The sequence below is a fragment of the Centruroides sculpturatus genome, unplaced genomic scaffold, assembly GCF_000671375.1.
Source record: "Centruroides sculpturatus isolate CEXI.00-Female unplaced genomic scaffold, Cexi_2.0 scaffold493, whole genome shotgun sequence".
NCBI lineage: Eukaryota > Metazoa > Arthropoda > Arachnida > Scorpiones > Buthidae > Centruroides > Centruroides sculpturatus.
In genome coordinates, this window is record NW_019384608.1 from 467261 (window position 1) to 491841 (window position 24581).

A 24581-nucleotide genomic window follows, 5' to 3' on the forward strand; every position below is an offset into this window, starting at 1 on the left:
TTTATCTTTATATGGTCTGTTCTATTTATCTAGTATTACACTAAATATATTATTTATTCATTGTTTTATAAAATTTTACCTAATGCAACTTGTTTGGAGTAAAAATTCCTTTATTTGCTACGAGAAAAAAATTGAATGATTTTTTTGGTTCGTTTGTATAATACTTTTCCTCGCGTACAAAAATCGTATGCCTCATACACTTCTCTTAATTTTGATTTATTTTTTTCTTGCAGTGTAATTAAAATTTTTCTTCATTCATTATTAATCGCAGAATTTTCTGTTTCTCCCTTGTGTATGAACTTAACGTTATGTATAAGTTTATAATAATTAGGTTGACATTATTTTAAAGTCGAATAAAAGTCTATATTGTAAAACATATAAAAGAATTTCTACTGCGGTGAAATATAGTAGAGTATCTGTTTTCTGGAACATCAATTTTTCTGTTGGTGATCTGAAATCTAGGAAAGTGTTTGCAGAAGTTCAAAAAATCGACCATTTTGAAAAACCAACATTATCAATAAAAAATACTGGTTTATTGAACTGTAAAACTTTAGAATAGATTTTCGTATTGGAATTATCGATTTTATTTCTAAATTATATGAAAGAAACTTAAGTTATCGACGAAATTATTGTGATTAAAGAAATCATTTTTATTCATATTTTCGAAGGATTATTAATTCAAAAAATACATCCTTTTTAAAGCTATAACTTAACAAAATTGATTATATTTACCTTAAACTTTATAATATTGATTTAATGTTTAAAAAATACTATTAAGTAATTGCTTTTACTTTATTAATAAATAATTTCAAATCAAATCAATTTAAAATAATTTATAATATATAACTTTTATATCATTTGAGTAGAGTACATTTTTAAATGATGGAATATCTAAATATAACTTTAAAAATCGTAATATTTATATATTATGACTTTAAAGTTATATTTAAAATAAACTGTAAGCACAATTTTCTCCTTTTTGACATGTAATATTACTAGAAATATATTTAAATTTTTAAAATTTTCGTTTAATGTTTCCTGAAATCATTAGGAATTAAAATATTTAAATCTTTTAATCGTGATGTGTGAATATTCCAGTTGAGATTATGACACAAAACGATTTGATCAATAAATAATGTCTTTTCTATAAATATATTCTGTGATATTAAAATGTAGTAACCATATTTTAAATATATATATATATATAAAAATAATTTAAATATTTACCATTTACTTGAACATATATTTTGCAATTTTTAAAGGCAACTTCCCAAAAATTTGATTTCTTTTAAATACTCGCAATTATTACATAATTATTTTTTCGAATAACTTTATTTTTTCCCCTCTTCAACAAATTAAATACTTTCAATAGCAATTTTCCTTTCCTTAATTGCTACGGATGTTTAACCAACTAAATGAACGTAATAAATAACCAACGAAACAATTTATTGTGTTTAATTAAGAAATAGCAATTACTCTATATTTAATAAGATTTTTACTACATTCGAGATATTCGAATAAAATTAAAGTTTATGCACCGATGATAAAATCAAATTGTATTTTCACTCCCTTTTCTAATTTTTTGTAATTATTCGTAAAAAAATATTTTAAAGAAAGAAAAAAATAAATAAAATTATTTTCTAAAATTGGTCCAATTTAACTAGGAATTTATTATAAACAAATATCATTTGTACAGTACATAATTGTGGTACGTAAATATTAATGTAATGCAGTTATATCTAAAGAAAACAATGAATATATTAAAATTTTTCTAAGTTTTGGCCATTCTAACTATTAAGAATAGGTAGAGTTATTCAGTTAAATGTTAAAATAAAATGAAAAGATACAGAGAGAATACGTTTTCATTTAAATGCAATGCAATTTCTACTATGGCTATACTCGTGAAAAGAATTTTAGCTTATTTAATTAAGCGTTAATTTGTATAATTAAAATATTAATTTTCCGAAAGAAACTACTTTCATTATTTAATTTCGTCTATTTTGTTTGTATTTTCGAATTTTTCTGGTTTATGTTTAATTATTATCTTTATTTTTATAATGATATGAATTATGAATAATGTATTTATGTTTTTAACAAATATTTTAAAGTTTAAATTATTTAAATAAAGAACTTTTACGAAAGTATATATATATAATTGTGTTGTTCAAATAATTAAAATTGATTTCATTAAATAAATATACAAATTTTGAACATTAAGTTTTGACAACAATGAACTTTATAGAAATAGCCTAAAGATTTTAGAATAATTAACATTTAATATATAAAAACAATTTATTTAGCCAAGCAATTAGTTATATACGTAATAAATTAAACCTTGTACAAAATATAAACTGCATATTTATAGAAAAAAACGTTAAAAACATTTGAAGTGACAATGGATAGGTAATGTATGAAAGCATTACTTATTTGAATAATTGATATAATTTAAGTTACATAATCATCATAATATAAATAAAAATTGATTATTAAATAATAAAGAAACACCAGATATAGGTAAGCTACAAAGACAAAAAATCAATACGTTATCAATAATTGATTTCTTCAATCAATTCCACAAGAAATTACATATACAATACATATACAAACGTCTGTCTACAGGCTACTAAGACATTTTTAATAACAAGTAAAACAAACATTGGAGATTACGTACAGGCCTATATAATGTTCGAACATAACTCAATCTATATTTTCTATTCAAATAGTAACGTTAGAAGGAAAGACGAGAAATAAAGCCGAGTGAACTAATCTTTCTCAGTGCTGATGGTCAAGTTACCAAACCCACGGACATCAAGACAAGGAAATGTGTCCGGTACCAATATAAGAACTACGTTCATCTCAATCCAAATCAATACTTTCATTCCCAAAGCTATTTACACTGCATTCCTTTCTAGAATAAAATAATAAAGATGAAGGATTTCTTCTCTTCCACCTCAACAGTTCGATACTTTTATTAATCTATAACTTTCAGACAGAAAAACCGTTCCTCTTTTAATAAATTTAGTTGAGTTACCAGCTTCACTTTTTAGATAAGTAAACTTTCCAGGCATTTCTGATATTCTTTTTTTATTTTTTTTTTTAATTATTTCTCTTCTTATTCATTTTTTCCATTTTTGTTGCTCATTTTAAATTATTTTTAGAGCTTAAGAAATTCATCCACTTTTCTGATATATAATAAAAGGTAGTGTATATATAAAATTTTATTGGATTTTATTTCGTTATTTGTGTTTTTTTAATGCTTGTTAAATGTGTTTTAACTTATTTAAACATTTAATTTTTTCATGTATTTTTTTAAAATTTTTATATATTTAATAATAGAATATGTTTGGATTTCTATTAACTTATATATATGTATGTGTATATATATTGTTCTTGTATTTCACGATCAATAAAGTCTTCGAAAAGACATTGATAATCATTAAATAAGTCAATCTCGAAATAAAATTGAAAAATTTCCTGTTGAAAAGTGATGGAGAGATAGTAATTTGGCAATATTTCTTCGCTGATATTTCTATTTTGTTCAATATATCAAAGATATATCATTAGTTTTTCTGTAATATATCAACAAATTGGCACATTATTACATTTTATGTTACAATTACAGGTGCTTGTTTTAAACCTAATAAATCCTTAATTGAAAAATAAACTGTTATTATTACATTTATACAATCCACACGACAAGTATTAAATTAATTTTAAGGCTTTAAATATAAATATTATCATTATTTTAAAATCATATTTATATAATTTTAGAAGTCATTAGATTTTATTAATCATACATTCTCCTATACATAATAATTCTTTTATATATCTCATAAAATTTCCTGTAGTAGGATAATATTCCTATAGTAAAACGAGCAATTATTTATTTTGGCATCGTCACAATGCGGGGCTGCAATTTTTAATTTATTTAATTTAAAATATATGCTCTCCACCTCAAATTAGTAATAGCTTGCCCCTGTACATCATACTTTTCCTTTAACAATAAAGTTGTGCTGGTCATCTATCTAACACCTTTCAGGGGAAATTTTTAAATTGAAATAAGGTGACTTCCGATTTTTATCGGAAGTTCGTATATAGCTAATTAGGGTCTCCTGTCCCTCAGATTTTCATATCTGGTCTAGTCTTTCACATATCTTTCACCGTTCTCAAGATTAAGAAAAGACAGATGGACGGACGAACAGACAGAATACAGTGAGAATTTTTAGGTCTACAATTTTTTTCAAATTGCAGCCCAATAATCTTCTGTAAAGAATTATTTAATGATAAAAATTTAAATAACTTACTGATATAATTGTACGAATAATTAAACGGATTCATGATATTGTTTTACCTTAATAACAAGAGCAATATAAAATAAATCATTAACAATTAAAAAATAATTTAATGTATAATTATATAAATTTTTTTGTGTTATTCTTGATTAAAGTAATTATTAATAGGATTAAAGAGCAAAACAGAAGTTTAGATGTGACGTTCTAACTGATTATTTATCTGTATTATACTAATCATCCATTTGGGGCTTGAAAATTCAATATATTAATATTACTATAAAAATTCTATATTTTTATCATTAATTAGATACTGTGTTTCGAATAGAATATCCAATAAATTAGTAAAGTTTTGAGATTATTTTTTTTATTATTATCTTTTGAATCAGATGACGCATAATAAATTGTTCCATATGCCTTTAAATCCATCAAAATAAATACAGAAATCTGGAATATATCATAGAAGTAGAAAGAAGAATTTTTTAAAAATATTTGATTTCGATTTTATTATAAAATAAATAAATTTATTTTGAATCTCTACATTCTTATTATAAACAATGAATTTTTCTTTATGAATTTTTGTTGAAGAACAGTAAACTATAAATCTTAGAGGTTTTTTTTTCTTATTGATTTGTTTTTCAAATGCAACAAGATGGTATAACGTAAAAATGTTACGACTATTATATTGCGATTTAATGACGTGCGAATTACCTTCTAACTGATTATTTATCTGTATTACACTAAAGTCAACCTTTATCATTAATAGGGTTTTGTGTGGTAAGAAAAAAAATTCTGATTTCTTTATTGTTCAAAATTTTATACCCCATTTTTTAGACGTAAAAAAGGAGCAGAATATTTATTTTATTAAACGAATTTTAAATTTTTATTTAAAGAAAAATACTGTTAAACTTATGAAAGGAACGAAAAGTTAAAGTCTAAAATAAGGAAAAGAAGTGACAGAATTGTCACGCAATGCAGTAAAATAATTAAAAAGTATTCAAATTTAATAGTATTAAAGTAAATTCCTAATCGCGTTAAAGTGCTGAATACAGTTTTTTTTTTTAATTCGCAACTTGACAGAATGTAAAGCTATATATATATGAAAAAGAATCATTAAGAATAGAATTCTCGAGACAGAACTGGCACACGGTCGTAAATTAGCAAAGAAAAAAANCAATGAATTTTTCTTTATGAATTTTTGTTGAAGAACAGTAAACTATAAATCTTAGAGGTTTTTTTTTCTTATTGATTTGTTTTTCAAATGCAACAAGATGGTATAACGTAAAAATGTTACGACTATTATATTGCGATTTAATGACGTGCGAATTACCTTCTAACTGATTATTTATCTGTATTACACTAAAGTCAACCTTTATCATTAATAGGGTTTTGTGTGGTAAGAAAAAAAATTCTGATTTCTTTATTGTTCAAAATTTTATACCCCATTTTTTAGACGTAAAAAAGGAGCAGAATATTTATTTTATTAAACGAATTTTAAATTTTTATTTAAAGAAAAATACTGTTAAACTTATGAAAGGAACGAAAAGTTAAAGTCTAAAATAAGGAAAAGAAGTGACAGAATTGTCACGCAATGCAGTAAAATAATTAAAAAGTATTCAAATTTAATAGTATTAAAGTAAATTCCTAATCGCGTTAAAGTGCTGAATACAGTTTTTTTTTTTTAATTCACAACTTGACAGAATGTAAAGCTATATATATATGAAAAAGAATCATTAAGAATAGAATTCTCGAGACAGAACTGGCACACGGTCGTAAATTAGCAAAGAAAAAAATGAAGTTTTTTTATACAGAATAGATAGAAAAAACAAAATAAAGTAAAATATATTTAAATAAAATTGTTATTTACTTAATAATTTATTTTTTTCTACACATAATTATTTTAAAATAAAATTTTACGTTTTTTTCTTATACGTTATTAATATACCGAGTGATCTAAATTTAAGAATTGTTCTATTATGTAAAATATAAGATTTCGAGATTAAATCACCACAAAATACGAAAACGTTTTATAGAAAATTATATTAAAACGATTACTTAAATCCAGATTAAATATAACTTTACTCTAGTTGTATTTAATTATAAGAGAGATCGAATTCATATAATTTTTTTCCCTTGTTTAACAAGCCGCTGGGCGATAGCAGTAGTATATTTACTGTTATCGCTATTCAATCGATAAAATGAGATTACTTCCACCATCTTAGCAGTAGTTATAGTTCAATATATTGTGCTGGAGAGGAAATTTTATGTTATAATTAAGCTGATGATAAAAAAATGAAAAATACTCATTCTCGAAACAATATATCAAAATATTAAAGATAACAGATAGTTATGCTTGATATTACTAAAATAAACTTTACATATCCCAATTTTTTTTCCTCTCTCTATCTGCTTAATAGAAACTGGATGAGGGCGATATCGTTGTAACATTCTCTAATAGATAAGACAAACGATAAATTTCTTTTTTCTTTAACATCTTACATAACTTTACACTAAAAACTTATCTTATTTTCTTAATTTTTAATAGTTTTTAATACGATTATAAACATATTATTATTATTTTTTAAAATATTGTTATTTAATTTTATTACTTTTTAAGTATCGTTTACAGATAATAATACCAAGAAGCAGATTTAAATTTCATTACGTGTATTATTTTCGAAGTAATGATTAAAGCGTAGAAGAAAAATTAATCTTATTAAATAATTTAAACGATAGAAAAAAAATTCCCTAAGAATTATATTAAATAAAATTTAGGTTTAAGAGGAAATTGTCTGATAAATAAATTAAAATTTTATTATTTTTACAACTATATTTAACGTAGTATAAAGTTGAGTTAGTGGAATAATACTTTAATTTTAAATTAACTTAAATGTTATTTTTATATTTTAGAAATAAAATATAATAGATAAAATTATTTCTCTTATTATAAATAAGAGTTTTTATTGTGTACACTAGAAGGCCATTTTTACGTTCCATTTAAAATACGTTTATAATGGATTTTTTACTCGAATTTATTGTATCAATGCAACCAAACTATTGTACTAGATACAAATTACAATTGTGATTCATCTGTTATTGTGCCACTTTTTACTGTTGTAATATCTGCAAGTGTTGTTGTTATTATTATTTTAATGCTACGTCACATGGAGATAGTTCTTAACGCTTGGGTAATAATGCGTTAACATTTTTCGTTTCATAAATTATTCCTTAAAAGAAAACAAACATAATAATATCCTATGAAATTAGAAAAAAAATTCTTATTTTTAATCCGTGCGTAAGTTTCAAATCGTTTGATAAATTCATTCTGTTTTTGCCAAACTAACTCTAGGGAGATTTGCAAAGAATAACCTCGTTATAGCGCATAAGCAATGACCACAAACAAATTGAAGAGATAAATCTTTGGTAGAAAATCTGACAAGTTGTTCGAGTTATTAATGTTCTGTCATTGCTGATAACGTGTTACTTCGTTTTAACAACAAGTTAGAGAAAATTGGAGGTTCTGCTTCTTATTATACAGAATGATAACATCCTTATGAACTTTATAGAATATATTCTTCTGTTAGAACAATATAAGGTTGTTATATAGGTAAGTGTATAATTTAAGTAACATTTTTTACGTTATAGGATGATTTAGCTGTAGAAATCATCCCAGAAATTGGCTAAAGGAGATAAATTATCGAATGGCGTGCAGTTATTGGTCGGTAGGAAGCCTACGTATTATTACTAAGTAACAATCCGTTCTCACTTTACATCGATTTTTCTCGATTCAAAAAAAAAAAATCCTATTTGTCATAATATAATTCTGCTATTTTAAAAAATAAATTAAAGCGACACATTTGTTATAGTTGAAATTAAAAAAAAACGCAAAAAAAGTTTCTATTCTTATTGCTGAAGAAACCAAATTTTTGAGTAAACATCCATTTCTAGCAAACCAAATTACTGCTTAGATAAGTTTTTCCCCTCTTTGTCCCTACAGAAGGGAATGATCGATATTTTCCAGCAATCTCGGCAAACTTTACGTACAACAGACAATATTGCGTGACCCGCTGTCTTGAAGAAAACGGTGAAGTGAAAAGAAACTTTCCTCCGTCGATTGCTTGAAGACAGAAATGTGGAAGAAACCATAGACTTTTCTTTTACATAAACTTCCCCATTGACTGGAGGAAAGAGAAAAGAAGAAGAAGAAAAATATATTCTCCCGCTTATAAAGCATATCAAAAGAACTTTCTGGTCGTATGCATTATATATATCTATATTTCTTATATTAAAATAAAGTAGTGGTTATTATGTCCAGAATATACCATTTATTCAAATGGTCTCTTTTCAATACCGAAAATGGTATTTTATAAAAGAAATTTCAATTTAACTCGAAAGTTTTTGTTACAGAAAAACTTCCCATTTTATTACTTGAAATCTTCAATTTATTTTTATTCTTCCTTTTAATAAAATTTACTTATTAAGTGACTAATTATATAATTTAAATTTTAAATAATTCATGCATAATTTATATTTTATCGGTTTAAAGACGTGGAATATTAAAAATAAACGTTTGAAAAGAAGGAAAATGGAAAAGTGTAAACGGATCGATTATAGAAATAATAAAATGAAAACAACAATTTAAATTGAATAAGAATTATTACAAAAAAAATACAAAATTATTTTATTGAATAATTAAATTTAGAAAGAAAAAAAACAAAAAAGTACAAAGAAGTGTGTTTATTATTGAACAGGAAACAAAGAGCAATATCATAAATATAGCATTAAATGGACATATCATCGATTGTTTTATTATTTATGTAGTAACACACATTACCTTAATTTATCTTTTATTTATTCCAAATAAATACTCAACTAGTGTCCATGATTATCAATCAACTATTATGCCTGTACTTTATATGGAGGTCCAACTCTCTCTGTTTAGTATTCCGATCAAACACTGGCCTGCATCACATTCTGTGTACATACTCCTCCTGAGCTTCATGAAATATTTTTAGCTAACACCAAGACGTCATGAGAATTACTCTATGAGTTTTATTTTCTTAATGAAAATCTACCACAGTCTTTACTCATTATCGAGCTTTTAATTAAAAATATCTAAAAAACTAAACAAATTTATTTATAAATAAATATGCTACACGAATATGAATAAGGATATCGATTTTTATAATCTTTTGCTACTTACATATCGAAGATGGAAAAGAAAAAGAAAATTGTTTTGAGTTTTTATCAATTGTTTTTATAAAAATTTCTTTAAGAAACGAATGGATTATTTAAAAAAATTACTTTTAATTAAAGGAAAAAGCTTCAGTTTTAAGTTTTGGATAATATAAAAGCAACAATAATTTATAATTCCTAATTATGTGTATGATTTGTTTATTAAAATAGATACTACGTAAGTGCTTAATCTTTAAAAAATAAAATGGATAGTCACCAGAGAAAAGAATATATCCTCTTAATGAGATTTTAAATGTAATGAAGAATTCTCTCGAGTAACTTTGTTTTTCCGATACAAAAATGCTATCTCTTTTGATAAAGAATTTCATGACATCGTTTAATATTTAATATTATAATTAATAAAGTTAATCCTCAGTTTACCTTCGATATTTCCTTCTAACTTTTTATAAGAGATAAGTTAAGAAACATATTTTATTTCCAATTATTTTCTATTATGAAGTCAGTTAATTACAGTAATTAAGCACAGTATTAATTTCTCTTTAGTTATAACAAAAATTTCTAATGTGAACACAATGTAAAGATAACGCATAATCATGATTAAAAAAAAAAGAAGTTAAATCATATTTGTAACAGGCTCGCTCCACCCAATAATGATTAATCATATCACGATAACAGAATCGGTTTGGGCGGAGAAGATGAGAGAAATATATATGAAAAATATCTTCTACTCCTCTTTAGTATAAATATTTATTAATATTTCATTTACATTATAAAACGTTAACAATAGTTTGAAACCATCCTCATTTGCATAACAAAATTACATGAAATTTAACTATCTCTAAAATTTAATCATTAATATTAAATTATGAAAATGGAAAGAAGTTATAATTTTCAAAAATTTGAAAGAATGAAAAAAAATATCTATCATATTTTTCTTTTTACTTTTTTTTTTAAACTGCATTACCAATGAACGTCGTCTTCAGTCTGAAGTTTCATCTTTCAAATGGAAACTTATGTATTATTTCATGTAATTTCATATAATACAGCAAAAGTAAAGAAAAATTTATTCCATAATTAATTACTCTTACATCTATTAAGTGAATAAATTATTTATATACTTATACAATTCGATTAAAGACGGGAGTCGCAGCATACAAATGGAGGTGTTTCCATATATAAGATTATATATATATATATATATATAAAAGAATTCAATGTATTTTTATTGGTTTAGGAACGCATTAATCATTGTATTGAATCTATAAGGGCAGTAGAACAAGATATCGTGTGTAGGTCTACATAAAAATGTTACAAAAACATGTATCCAAATTTTAGCACACGCATCGTTCATACATAAGGATGGCTATATTTTCACAGTAAAGCAATTTATGAATAATTTAAATATTGTTCTACTATAGGCATTTATTAGAATGTAGACATAAAATATTATTATTTTTTTAAAATTATTTTTATATCCTACTCTATTTTATCTATTCTCGGCATTCTTTTCACGAAATCTAAGCAATACATATAGTTCTTATGATTGTAAACTCTGAAGGATTTTTCAAAAAATCTTACTTTGTTTATTTTCCTTCTAAAAAAAAGATATTTTATTCACTACAGACCTATATAAATTTTAAATCTATTCTAGTCTTTTCACGTTTGAAATTCTTGCCGCATATTGAAAAAAATCCTTGACGTATATCTAAAAAGAAGCTCTCTTATCAGTAACCTGTCTATTACTGATTCACTTCGTTTCTTTATTCTTATTTTTTAGATCTAATATTTTCTCGGTTAAATTCCTATTGAAAATTTCAATTTTTAAAATAATCTTTCATTTTAAATTTTCTCAGTTTTGTTTATAGATATTATCATTATTTTTTCTTTCAAATACAAATATTTATTTACACATTATTTAGTAGAGGAATTATTGGATTTTTGTGTCAAAAATAAAAAATTAAAGCACCCAGTTATGGTCTAACTCTATTTCTTTATCTCATAGAATACATTTTTTTTTAAATCACGTTGTTGAATTTCGCGTAATATTATTATTACTTAATTCGATTTTCGATACTAAACTCATTATTAGGTGAGAGATTTTTCTCAACCGTGTATCTATTTAATTAAAGAAAGCCTAGAATTGTTCACCATACCACACAAATACTTTTTTGATTTAGGGCATTACCTAATTTATTTAATTGTACGAGTTCCTTTGGTTTGGAATTTAAATTCCTTAGGAGAAACTTCGAAGTGATCCAATCACCCATCAAAGTAAAAAAGAAATTTTCAGCCTCCAATCATTCAGCAACAATAGGCAATAGTAAATCTTAATTGGATGGCAAAGGAGTAGTGCTTCGGGATTCGTGATTGTCCAAGAGCGGGATCTTCAGTAAAGCCTCAAAGATTGTGTGAAGTTTGCCGGTCGAAGTAATCTTCGAAAAGTGTCGAACTTTTACTGTGATCAAGAATATCGTTAGCCAAATAATCGAGAAAAATCTAAAAGAGGTTTGGTTGAAAGGCGCCAGAGGCAAGAACCAATAAGAGAACATTACTTCTAGTAAGTAGAGAACTTAGATTTATTGACAGTTCCTGACTATAACAGTACCAATAATAATAATGTTTCACTATCGATAATAGAAATAGAAATTCCCGAATAATTGTTTAACTTTGAATAATAATAAAGAAAAATATATTCAGTAATCATCCGATAATGCTACAGAAAAAGCATCTTATATGCATTAACTACAGACATTCTGGGTGCTAATAGAGAGATAGTAGTGACTGTTGCTAGGTTCTCACGGCCACTTACATCGATTTTCGTGAAAAGGAACGATATTCGATTAGTTCTTGGTCTTGTGCCCACGAAATAGAAATGAATTGAAGAATCAATATAATAAGAAATCATGGAGAATAAAAAAAACTGTAATTCTACTGTATTTCAATAACAACTAAACGTCGAAATTATTATGGTTTCCACAAGTCTCTAAGCCCAGCTGTTGATTTCGGAGAATGAACTAGTACTAATTTTTCCTCGTAGCTTCTCCGCTATGATTTTCCTTAAGTCGTTTAAGTAAACAATCGATCGGAGAGGAGATAAAAAAAAAACTAAGGAGAAAACCAACGAAAAATCCTCGTTTGATAAAAGTAGTTTCTAACGAATTTTGTACTAGGTTGCAGTGATGAACAGTTCTACCCTGTACAAGCTGAAATGAGCCTTTACTCTATCGATTGTGGCAAGGTAAAGAATTACTACTTTATCGGCATTGATCAAATTGTGTAATTGGCTAAAATAAACTACTCATACGTAAGATAAAATCATATCTAGAACTAAAAGTTCAACAAGTTTGCAAACGAACTAAAACAAAACAAAGAAAAAAAAACAGGAGCAGGAAAACAAATTTTATATACAGTATTTATATTTTATTTCACTGTATTCTAAAACATTATACAATTCAATAATCTATTTTAAATTCGTATATTCGAAGTTATTTAATATTTTAGCACAGTGAAGCACGAGAGAAAAAAAAGATTTCTTACGAAAGTCCATTATCCATTATAAGAAGCAGGCTTCTTACCCAAGTTAGCAAACATATTTATTTTTTGACACGCTTTCGAGTTTTGTGAAAATTCTGCTACAGAAAGAAGAGGATAAGAAAAATGTCGGCATAGAGAAGTGCAAAGAGAAATATGCACTTAGAAGCTGTTATGCAAACATAAGCAGAGTTGCTGGAGTGATGAATAGAGAAGGTTTCATGAAAGATGGAAAGACGTGAATTGAAGTAGTGAAGAATCTTATATATATTCTACTTTTTATCTTAGTGAAGAATTTTTTTATTTTTTAAGTTTGCATTAAAAAATATATAAAAGTTTTATTTATATTATTATTACAGAATATATAAATATCAATTTTATTATTAAACGTTTTTTTATCTTAAAATTTAATGTATTGATTAAGCAATTATCTATTTACCAATCGATAATTTATTCATTTATATTTATTTTTGTTAATTTTATATAGACAAAATATTAATTTAAATACACTTAAATTTTTCCTTAACGAAATCTTTATTCTTCTATAAATAATAGTAAAGTTTAAGCAGTTTAAAATGAAAAAATAACAATATTAAATGTCTATTTAATTTATTATTAAAAAGTTTTAAACGTAAGAAAATCTTGATTTTTTTAGCTAAATATTTTTAATATTTTCCCCCACTTTTACGTCTTAATTTTATATATTTTCTGTAATTTTAAATAATTATTTATATAGATGAATGAGGAAAAATAAGTATAAAAGAATAAAAATTGTAATTTAATTTACATAAAAATAATTTTAAAAATTCTTAAATTTTACTCAAAAATATTTAAAAAACTGTTTAAAAATGAAGCTTTCGATATTTGTCTTAATTTCATAATAAAATAACTACTTATTTTATAAAATTTGCTTCATTTTATCAATAAAAATATTAAGTCTTTTCGCAAAAATTAAATTATTTCCTAAATGAATCTGTTAATACAATTATATATATATTTTTTTCTTTTTATTAATAGGGATGATATATATACATGCACACATTCTAAATTTATTATATATAATTATATTTTTATATAAAAAGTATCGAGAAAGCGAGGGTGAAAATATCGAGAATGAAAGTAAAGAATCTTTATATATTGAATTAATTATGTTTTTAAAAAGAAACCTGAAGTGTTTGTTTAAGTTTGATAGAAAATTTAAAAAAATTTTCTATTAGTAACGTAAATAATCTAACTTGATTAAATATAAGTTAAAGATGTGAATTAAAAAAAAAAATCAGCATTAAATTCATCGAAATTAAGATGATGATTTTACAACACTTCAATTTTTAATTATAGAATAATTTTTATGAAAGTTTTTTTTTTATATTTAAAAAGGAAAAAAAAACCCGGAAAATTAAAATAATAAAAAAGAAAAATAATCGATCTTCAATTTAAATTGAGATCTGGGGAAGTACCTATTGTCATCTCTCAAGAGAAATGAAATGATCAAAGTTTCAAGTTAGATTCGTTTATTTTTATTTTTTATTTATTTTCAAATTATCCGAAAATTTATATATGTATAAAATATAATTAAATATTTTGTCATAAATAATTTTTCAATGTAGAAAAGATTATTTTAATTTGTGGAAAAATCTATAGATGTGTAAGTGAGAGGAAGAATATGTTTTTGATTTAGGTTAATCATTCCAAATATAGATTACTCAGGAAAGAGTTTCTTACTAGATTTTATCGTAATATCCGTCCCAAAACTGTTAGCTGATCGATTCTAGCTAAATGTATTTATTTAGGGGACATTTATATTAGTAATTGCAATTTTATGACCTTTGTCGGTTATACATATGCAAACAAATTGTTTTCTAATGCAACATTTACTGTAACTGAAGCTTTCATATGGATTATTACAAGCAATGAGAGCGAGTGGCTCTTTACTATCCCATCTTGACAACTATGAAGTCTAATGATACATCATATTAAATAGAAATAAATAAATAAATATATTAAGAGAGATGAAGCGATAGGAAATGTAAAATATTATTTTTCTTATCCAAACAATCTCAAAGGGATGACATATTAATCATTTTTCTGATGTCTAGCTATGTATAAATTTACTTTAATCGTATAATTTTTCAATAAAAAAAAGTAAGAAAATTTTGATGTTAATCTTCATTTACGATTCTTTATTGTGTTATATTATTCATATTTTTATAACTGGAGAATTTTCATTAGTAATAAATCATTCCTGAAAGAAAAATTAGATTTGCGTATAAATGTAATTTTTGTATGGATAAAGAATACGTTAACATTTTTCAAAGAAATGTTTTAAAGTAACATTCTTATCAACTTCTCTTTCAGAAATTCAAAGTATATTTTCTTCTAAAAATAATAAAAAAGTTTTTGCCTTTCTATATTTTCCAGATTTTCTATACAATCGGGATGAAAGCATGGAACTCGTCATTCTCGGTCACTGCAAACACCCATCACTCTCTGTATGAACAGTTCTTTACCTCGAGGTAACTTCAAATCCACAATAGCCAAACCTAGTACGTAACTATTATAGCAGATGGTTATTCTTAAAAACATTTTACATGTTTCAATAGCAAAATGGCAAGTATTTGAATGTAAGATGCTAGATATGAAGACGATGCAAGTCTAATTCAAAATTGTCGACATGAAACAGCGGTGTATCAATTTGGTTTTCATTTTGATTTTCAAAACAGAAAATAGATTTTTTCTTGTCTAGCAGGAAACTATTTAAAATAACAGATACAGAATTCGCATTTAAATTTAAAAGAAACTTACTTTCCGAATCTTAGAACGTCTTACAATCGTTACAAAGATCGAGATAAATATAAGAAACCCATGAGAATTTACTTCGTAATTATTTCTATCGGACATAAATTATAGTTTAATGATTTGAAAACATCAATGACATCTTTATGTAGCTTTTAAAGGAGGAACTAGTAGCAAGAGTACGGAAGTCTTTCATTCTATTCATGAAGGAAACTAAACAAGGAGTCTTTTTAGTTAAAACAACTATTTGCCCTCATTTTCGTGTTTGATAATGTTAATGTTTCGCCGTTGTAAAGGATTTCTTAATTTACCAAAATGAATGCATTTCTATATCATCAAAGAAAACTTTAAAATATATTTTAAAATAATTTCCTGGGGAAATAGAATTCTTAATACGAAATGAATGAATAAACCCAACAAAACTACAGAATCTTCATATTAATATAAGCACATAAAAGATTCTTTTATAAAATAATTGCCGCATTTTAAACATGTTTTTATTAATATTGAATTCTTATGTAATTTAATGGGAACCAAACTTTTCAATTTAAAAACTATTATTTTTCTAAAAAAATGAAGATCTTCTGAATTTTTTTAGCATTTTCCACATTCGAATACAAAAATAGAAACGTTATGACGTCAAGATCTACGTTCATTATTATGAACTTGCCTATTTAATATGAGCTTTCCAGCTTAATAATATTTAGAGGACAAAAATGAAGTTCATAATTTATCGACGAACATGTAACGCTGTAAAGTAAAGCTTTTTATACATTAATGCTGTAATGAGATAAGACTTTGATGACTAATAATCTGAGATTTTGTGGAAGACATTCATTAACTGTAAATGTTTATATACTGTTAAAAGCTAGAAGATTGTCACGGTTACTTAATAAACTTCCCAATATACCTCGCTTCTTTAGAACATATTTTAAGAAGGGTTGCTTTAATAACAGTTAAATGAGTGCGGGAGGTATACGAAACGATTATAGATTAAAATCATAAAAAATAATTTTTTAAATATATTTTTACTTTATTTTAATTATAAACACCTTATATCATCACAGAATTACACATCTTGTTGATTTTATATATAATTAATATGATATATTATGGATATTTAAAAGCTGAAGATAATAAAACATTTATAGAGTAGATTTTTATGATATGTTTATAAAAATGAAAAATAAACAAAATTCTATTATGTTATATACAAAATATATATTCTAGATAGATTTATAAAAGAATTTCGATATTTTTTATATATATAAAATATAAATTTGACTCTTATAGAATAAAAGATTCGCAATCCTGACCCTGAGACCATGTTCTTGATACTATAGATTCAGTCAGAAAATGGAGAAAGATTTTCTTTCCAGATATAGTTATAAAAAATTTGGAAAAAAAAAATATACATATATATATGCAATATATTAGGAATAGGAAGTAATGGGTAGGCCTATTAAATGCCCGTTGTGACCTACTAAGTCAATAGTCAATTTGCCATATATTTAACTAATTATTTNATACATATATATATAATTTATTTATTATAAATAATTCTTTAATAAAAATAAATTATAATAAATTTATTTTAATCTCTTATACTTTGTTTAAGCATTCTTTCAATCGATAGATTTTCCAAGATACTCAAAAAAAATAAAAATAAAAAATTGATAACAATAAATAATATATATTTATATAGTTTTTTTTTTTTATTTTTCTAGAACTTTCGAGATTGTCTTCTTATCATCAATCATTCCTTTAAATTTTCTGTATTACTTTGTTTCAAGAATTTATATCAAACGAAAAGAATTAAAAATTTTTATTTTGTCATTTCATTTTTTACAATTAATAAATTTTAAAACGTTTCCTTAAAATAAAACTATAGTTTTAGTATCGACAAAAACATTTCAGTAGAAAACGTTGAAGCTGAAAATGGAATTTGAAGTGAACTTTTAACACAGCGTAGTAAGTTATTGTAAGAACATCCTGACAATCCCTGACAGATGACCTTATAACGTAGGATCCAAGCTAACGATATCCTAAGCTTACATAAAAGTTGGCTAGTTATGACTTATCCGCCGAACACAACTGACTGAATCAATAAAATATCGGCGACAAAATTTTTACAGCATCCCGGAATCTTCCATTACAACGCGAGAAAGAAAAAGAAGAAGAAGAAGGAAAAAAAAAAATCGACTGAAACCATGAAATACGATTCTCGAGAAATAAATTTTATATGTTGTTATAGTTATTCGCTCTCTTCCGAAATTACTGTAGAATAAAGTTTTTCCATCGAATCACTATTTTTCTGATTTATAAAAATCGAAACTTTAAAAAAGTTAATTTTTAAAATAATTTAAAATAAATAAATAAATATATATATGTATATATTACTCACCGAGAGTATGCAGTTTTATAAAAGAAAGAGACGGACATTTTCCCTGCACGTATGTGACGTCACATTTATATGTCCCTTCGTCACTGACGCTGAGGGAATCAAGAAGAAGATGCGCCGAAGTGTTGGACAAGTGAAATGTTGCTCTGTCTGGACTGGCAAAGTCTCCCATTGCTCTTTTAACTCCATCGCTGTACAGATATTCCCTCTTCCATTCATGAGACACATTCTTGGTCCACGTAATGAAATAAACGCGTCCACAGGATAAAAGATCTACATCACAAGGTAGAAGGGCGGTGGCACCAACGAATCCCGAAACAACGTGTTCTCTTCCTAAAAATAAAAATATTATTATTAAAATGCTTTTAGTATAAAATTTAGGGAAAAAAACTTTCATTATAGTATTTTACTTCAAATTGTCTATATATAAATTATATATATGTATGCGCCTTCATATTATTTATTAATCTAGTAAAAATCTAATATAAAACTGAAAGGAATACATTAAATAAAAATAAAGAAATAAACAAAAGGTTTGTACTTTTTTTTATATTAATGTCGATGGTTTATCTTTACGTTCATAATTTAACAAGGAGAGGACTCTTACACGAATAGGATTTATCACCATTGTGAATTATTTAGTGTGACGAAAAATTATTTACTATGAAGAAGAAATTATCATCGTGTGCATTATTTAACCTATTGCTGAATTCTTGTATTGGTGCCCATTTTTATTATATTTTAATAAAGTTATACGTCTTCTAAACTGTATGCCAGACAACATTTATGTAACTTCCTGAAGGCAGATTTAATCCTGTTTAGTATAAAATAAGACACAATTTGTAATTATCGCAATAAAATACTCATATCTTGAATACTATTTTCACATTAAACTGTATTTATAAATACTTTTATAAGTAATTTTATTCAATTAAAGATTTGGTGGTCAAAGCAATTACTTGCGCTTATCATTATATTACAATTATTGCTGCAATTTTAATAATGAAACAATTAATTATCATTAAGTGAAATTTAGTGATGTTTAACATCAAAGAGAAAACTATAAACATAACACAGAAAATCCATTTTAGTAAATGGATGATATTAAAATTAACAAATTTGGGTATCATTCATTTACTATATAGAAAGATCAAAGTCTTAAATGTTAATAGCTGTATTATTGCATCTTCAGAAACGTTGAAGGGATGTGTTTATATATTGGCATAAATGACGACAACATAATAACCTGAGAGATTGATTGATGCAATTTATATATTATGGACTCAAATTCATATAATATTGATGCATCACTTGATATCACCCGAAATCATGTAATCATTTACATATTCGATGTTATAAATTTATTAAACGGCCGTATACTTTTATGATTACTATATTGCATTGATGTTAAGTAATTTACCATCTTTAATAATTAAACAAACTATACAGAAAATCTGATATTTCTACAATAGAATTTAATCTTAAAATATTTTCTAATAAATATTCCAAGTAATATTTTAGGAAGACAACTCTCTCTCTTGATAAATATTCTACTTAAATAGCCGGTAGAAAAACAAAATTTTACAGTCTCAAACATGAATTTATCCCATAGGAATGGAAACTGTATTTATCGACTTTCATTTTTCATTGCCTTAGAGTTAAGTTGTCAACTTCAGATGAAATTTTTTATATATATTTTTTGTTGTCATTTTTAATTAGTTTATTAATTTTGTAACAATTTACTTCTAAACATAGAAGTAATTTACTTTAAAATGATAATTTAACAAACTAATTTTTAATTTAAAGTTTTAATAACAAACTTCGATATTTATTCCTTTGAAACATTACTAATCTTTTAAAAGAAAATTTTTGTTTTGATAAATTTTTAAATGTTTTTCCATAACTTATTAATTATACAATTATCCTATATAAAGTATAAAATATCAAAATTTTAATTTTTTGTAAATAAAACCAAGTTTTTTGATATTACAAACAACTACTTTTAATCAAACATTTTTTTCCACCTTTTAAATATAAACAAAAACAACAATTTATAATCATTTACTCTGTTTAAAACAATTTTCTTTTTCTCTAGCATTAATAAATAATCAAATTTATTATAAATGAATTTCATAAGCAAACAAAATATTTTTTCTAGTAAAAATTTTACTTTTAGAAAATGAAAAAATGATTATTTTATATTATTTTTATACGATTTTGATAATTTTTAAATGAAGTAATGCATTTTTACTGATTTTTTTCGGTATTTATTATTATATATATTTTTTCCTTTTATTTAAGAATATTTTGGAATTTATCCAAAAATTTCCGTTGTTATTTCTTGAATAAATTGTTTATCCTAAATTCTTGCATAAATTATATGATATTGTTATGGAGTATTTTATTAATAATTTTGGTGTATTTCCAAATGATCATCTTTTTCGTGGTTCTAATATTTTACAATTTTTTCCCTCGAATTTTTTATGCATAATTAAGATCTATATTTAAATTAAATATAGAATCTGTTTGATTTTCAGTTTAATAATTTAAATATGAGACATTTTAATAGATTGTTTTTTATAGTTAACAATCTTCCTTATTATGAAACTCTTATATCAACATTGTAAAAGTTCTTTTCAATTTGGTTCTGTTATTAACTACTTTGGCAAAATATTTGTAAAAATTTGATGCAAACGAATGACATATTAATAGAAAGATCTCTTAAAAAACTGTGAAAATTGACTATCTTCTCTGTTTTCTAGAGAATCCAATGATGATAAATGATGACTAATTATTCTATATCAGACATATTTGTTCGTTTGTAACTGGAGGAAAGAAATGCTGTCGGAAATGAGAGAAACGAAACTAGACATTTTTCTCGCTTCACGAAGAAATGGTAAAAAAAAAAAAAAAAATTAGAAGGAGAATCATCAATCTCAGACGTTATGGTTCAGCAAGCAACGTTCCAAAGCAGCAAGCAATGTTTCGGTTATCCTCTGCTTGACACTATCTGCAGCAGATGCGTTTTTAATCGATGTATCTTACATAAATTCTTCTTTTACAACATAAATTTACTTACTTTCAGCTAACGAAACTTTAGAAATTACCGATACAAAAAGATACAAGGCTCATCATCAATAACCGATATGATTAATGCGTGTGGGATTAGTTTCGAGTTAAGGATAAACAAGACAATTCGATAACCGTATAAAATCTCACTATTTTTTCTTTTTTTTTTATCCAACAAAATATTTTCGAGTAAGGTAACGTCTTGCATAATTCAATAGATTTTGAAGATTTACTATCAACTATTGGCTCTTCGTTGGGAATGGCAATCAAAACAAGGTAAGGAATAATCCCTGGGGTTCTTTGCTATCGAATTTACGATTGTTTGAGTTTAACAATGCATCTCTACAGTTTGAACTTTTATATCTTTAATTTAGTAATGGCCGAAAATCTTCAATAAATACAAATTTACTATAAGGGTCTCGTAAGCCGTTTTATGTAAAGAAAATTCAATATTTTTGATTACATTTTTTCGATTTGATACGTATACTCGACGAATATAAAGGTGTATTTAGATAGCAAAGTTTTTATTCACTTAAGTGCAAATTATTTATTCGATAAGAAGGAAATTTATTTAGAATACACGTATGACTGTTTGTAGATCCATATCGCAGTAGAATTGAAAAATTATACTTTTATTTATCTGAACGGCTTTTCTTAAGAACCGACTAAACACGAATCTATTGTATTCTATATGAAGCCATCGACATTACTTAAATATTGATCATTCGCCCTTCTTCACCTTACGTATAGTAAGTTGAACTAATAAATATAACAACAAAGGTTATTTTATCGGGTTAATAAATATAAATTTTTACTTAAGGTTATAAAAATGTTATAAATAAATATAATTTTGGATTTCTCAAATTGCCTGAAATAATTCTAAGATCTATATTGTTTACAGTTAATAAAAGAAAGTGAGAATAAAAGTCTTTTTATTGTTTTCTTGACAAAAAGTCGAGATTGGGTATAATATATATCACAGAACATAACGTTAAAGCCTAATATTTTATTAGCCTGCTGTTATATATATTGGGGCTATATATATAAATATATATCATTTTTATTAGACCTTTAGCAATATATTAATGATAAATAATTGAAGCTAAAATTTCTCTTCCCCTTGTTTTTTTTATTAATTAAATACAAGGAATTATAATGTTAAGTAATTAAGATATGTTTAATTAGTTTAAATGGCGACAGTTAATAACTTGTGAACGACAAATAAGCTTAATTTAATATTTAATTTTAATTTTAAAATATAATTATATGAAATTTATATAATTAATTTCAATTTAAATGTTTTGATAAAAGTTTATAGAAAAACTCATCGTGTAATGTTTTCAAATATTATAATAAAACTAAATATTAAAAAAACACCTTATTACTATGGTATTTAAATTTCTTTACTAAACGTTTTTCGGCTCTATTTATTAGCCCTCGTCAGGTAAATTGTGTTCGAATTCGGAATTTACCTGAAGGATCATAAATAGAAAACCGAAAAATGTTTAATAAAGAAATTTAAATACTCCAGTAATAAGGTGTTTTTTTTATATTTAGTTAAAATAGGAGTTGGGTTATAATGGATTATTATAATAAAATTTGAAACAGTTGTAAATATTTTATTAAAATTTCTGTTAAACTTTTTAATTGGATTTTATATTTAAATATAATTTTAAATTACAATCTATTTTGAAATGTAAAATGTTAAGTTTTAAGAAAGTCGAAAATTTAAAAATACTTGTTAAAAATTCAAATAATTAAATTATTATAAGAGCTATAGCCACAATATGAACTTATACAGTTTATAATAAATGTTATTATATGTAAAAAACAAATTTTAGAGTTTTAAAAATGTTTTTATCAATATTATTATAAAAAAATAATAATTTATAACTTTTTTGTGGATATTCATTTTAATTAGATAACATTGATGCAGCTGAATTTATTTTTAAGTTGAATACAATGCATTAGATAGGATAGGATGGGTGTGTAGATGTGTGTATGTTTATGTGTGTGTCTATATATATATATATAATGGTATCTACAAGTNGCGACATAAATTTGTCAAACTGTTTCTTTTGTGTTGGGATCCCTTTTAGTCGAAGGGTATCACGTATCGTGACTGCGCGATGCTTCTATTCAATCCAGCATGTCACACGAAAAGCGAGTAATTATCTTCCTCTTTTCAGTTCGTAATGTCGAGTTGTTTGGCAAATATAGTTTCTATTTTTAAAAGTACATTTTCGAATAGCGAAGCCGTCGCCCTTATCAAGCGACACCACTACATAAAATATAGCGAAATATAAGAACTTGATACTGGTTAGAAAAATATATATCTGTATATAATACAATATGCATTCATATTCAAAATTAGCTTTTAAGAGATAAGAATAATCTGAATATAAAATAATAATTTCATATAGCTTATATTTAAAAAAAATTAACAATTCTTAAAAATAATATTTCTCGACTTTTATACAACACAGAATTCGATGAAGCCACTTTAAAATTAGCGAAAACAGAGAAAAAATTAGATAACGTTTTCCTTTTTTTGTAGTTAAAATTGGAAGTTATTAAATTCTAATATTAACTAGATGTTCCTTTTTTATGTTAGTTATATCATTTTACTTCGAAAAAAACAATAAAATTTTATTATTAATGAAGAACCCAAACATTTTCTTCCATTTTAGAACAACAAAAAATCATCTCATTCTATCAGAGAATAGGTATTCCATTAGCTGTTCTTTCAGCATCTCTCATTGACTGAGCCTTACATGATAAACAAGAGCAACCCGAACTCATCTCTTAGTGGAAGTTAGTAATGGTGCCATCTACAGAACCGATTTGCGGTCTGCAATCAATATCGGAGAAGGTATCTACTAGTAAGCAAGATAAATGCTTAATGAAAACATCCTTTCTTATATTTTACATGTACTTTATACTTAAAAAGTACCGCAGTGTACTTTTATTAACTCTTGTATATTTATTTTTAAGACGGGTGTGGATGCTTTGTAAATAGGTTGTTTAGTATAAAACAACGACACTTCTAAAGCATTGTAAATTACTTGCAGTACAGCTTTCCGTTTCAAACTACTCATAAAACTAAGTAATAAAAGCTAAGGTAGTGTTATAAGGAAAATGCCCGACCTTCGTTTTGATGTAACATTTACTCGAGATGTGATAGTTTACGCTTTTCGCACTTCATTAAGAAGACTGACTGTTTAGATAGAGTTAGTGGACGAAGTAATGGAGACTATATAACCTTGATTTTCGGAATGAAATTTTCCAGCGATTATACCTGT

At 24.9% G+C, this 24581-nt stretch overlaps 1 protein-coding gene across 5 annotated transcripts in view; it reads right to left on the reverse strand.

The window, feature by feature from the left end:
- Positions 1-24581, reverse strand: part of LOC111625185 (hemicentin-2-like) — a 71410-nt gene that overhangs the window by 40491 nt on the left and 6338 nt on the right. For all 5 annotated transcript variants that reach the window (XM_023368248.1, XM_023368250.1, XM_023368249.1 and 2 more), the window contains exon 2: positions 18214-18543. In XM_023368248.1, coding sequence (XP_023224016.1) covers positions 18214-18543 — 330 coding nt within the window. The remainder of the gene's footprint in view (positions 1-18213; positions 18544-24581) is intronic.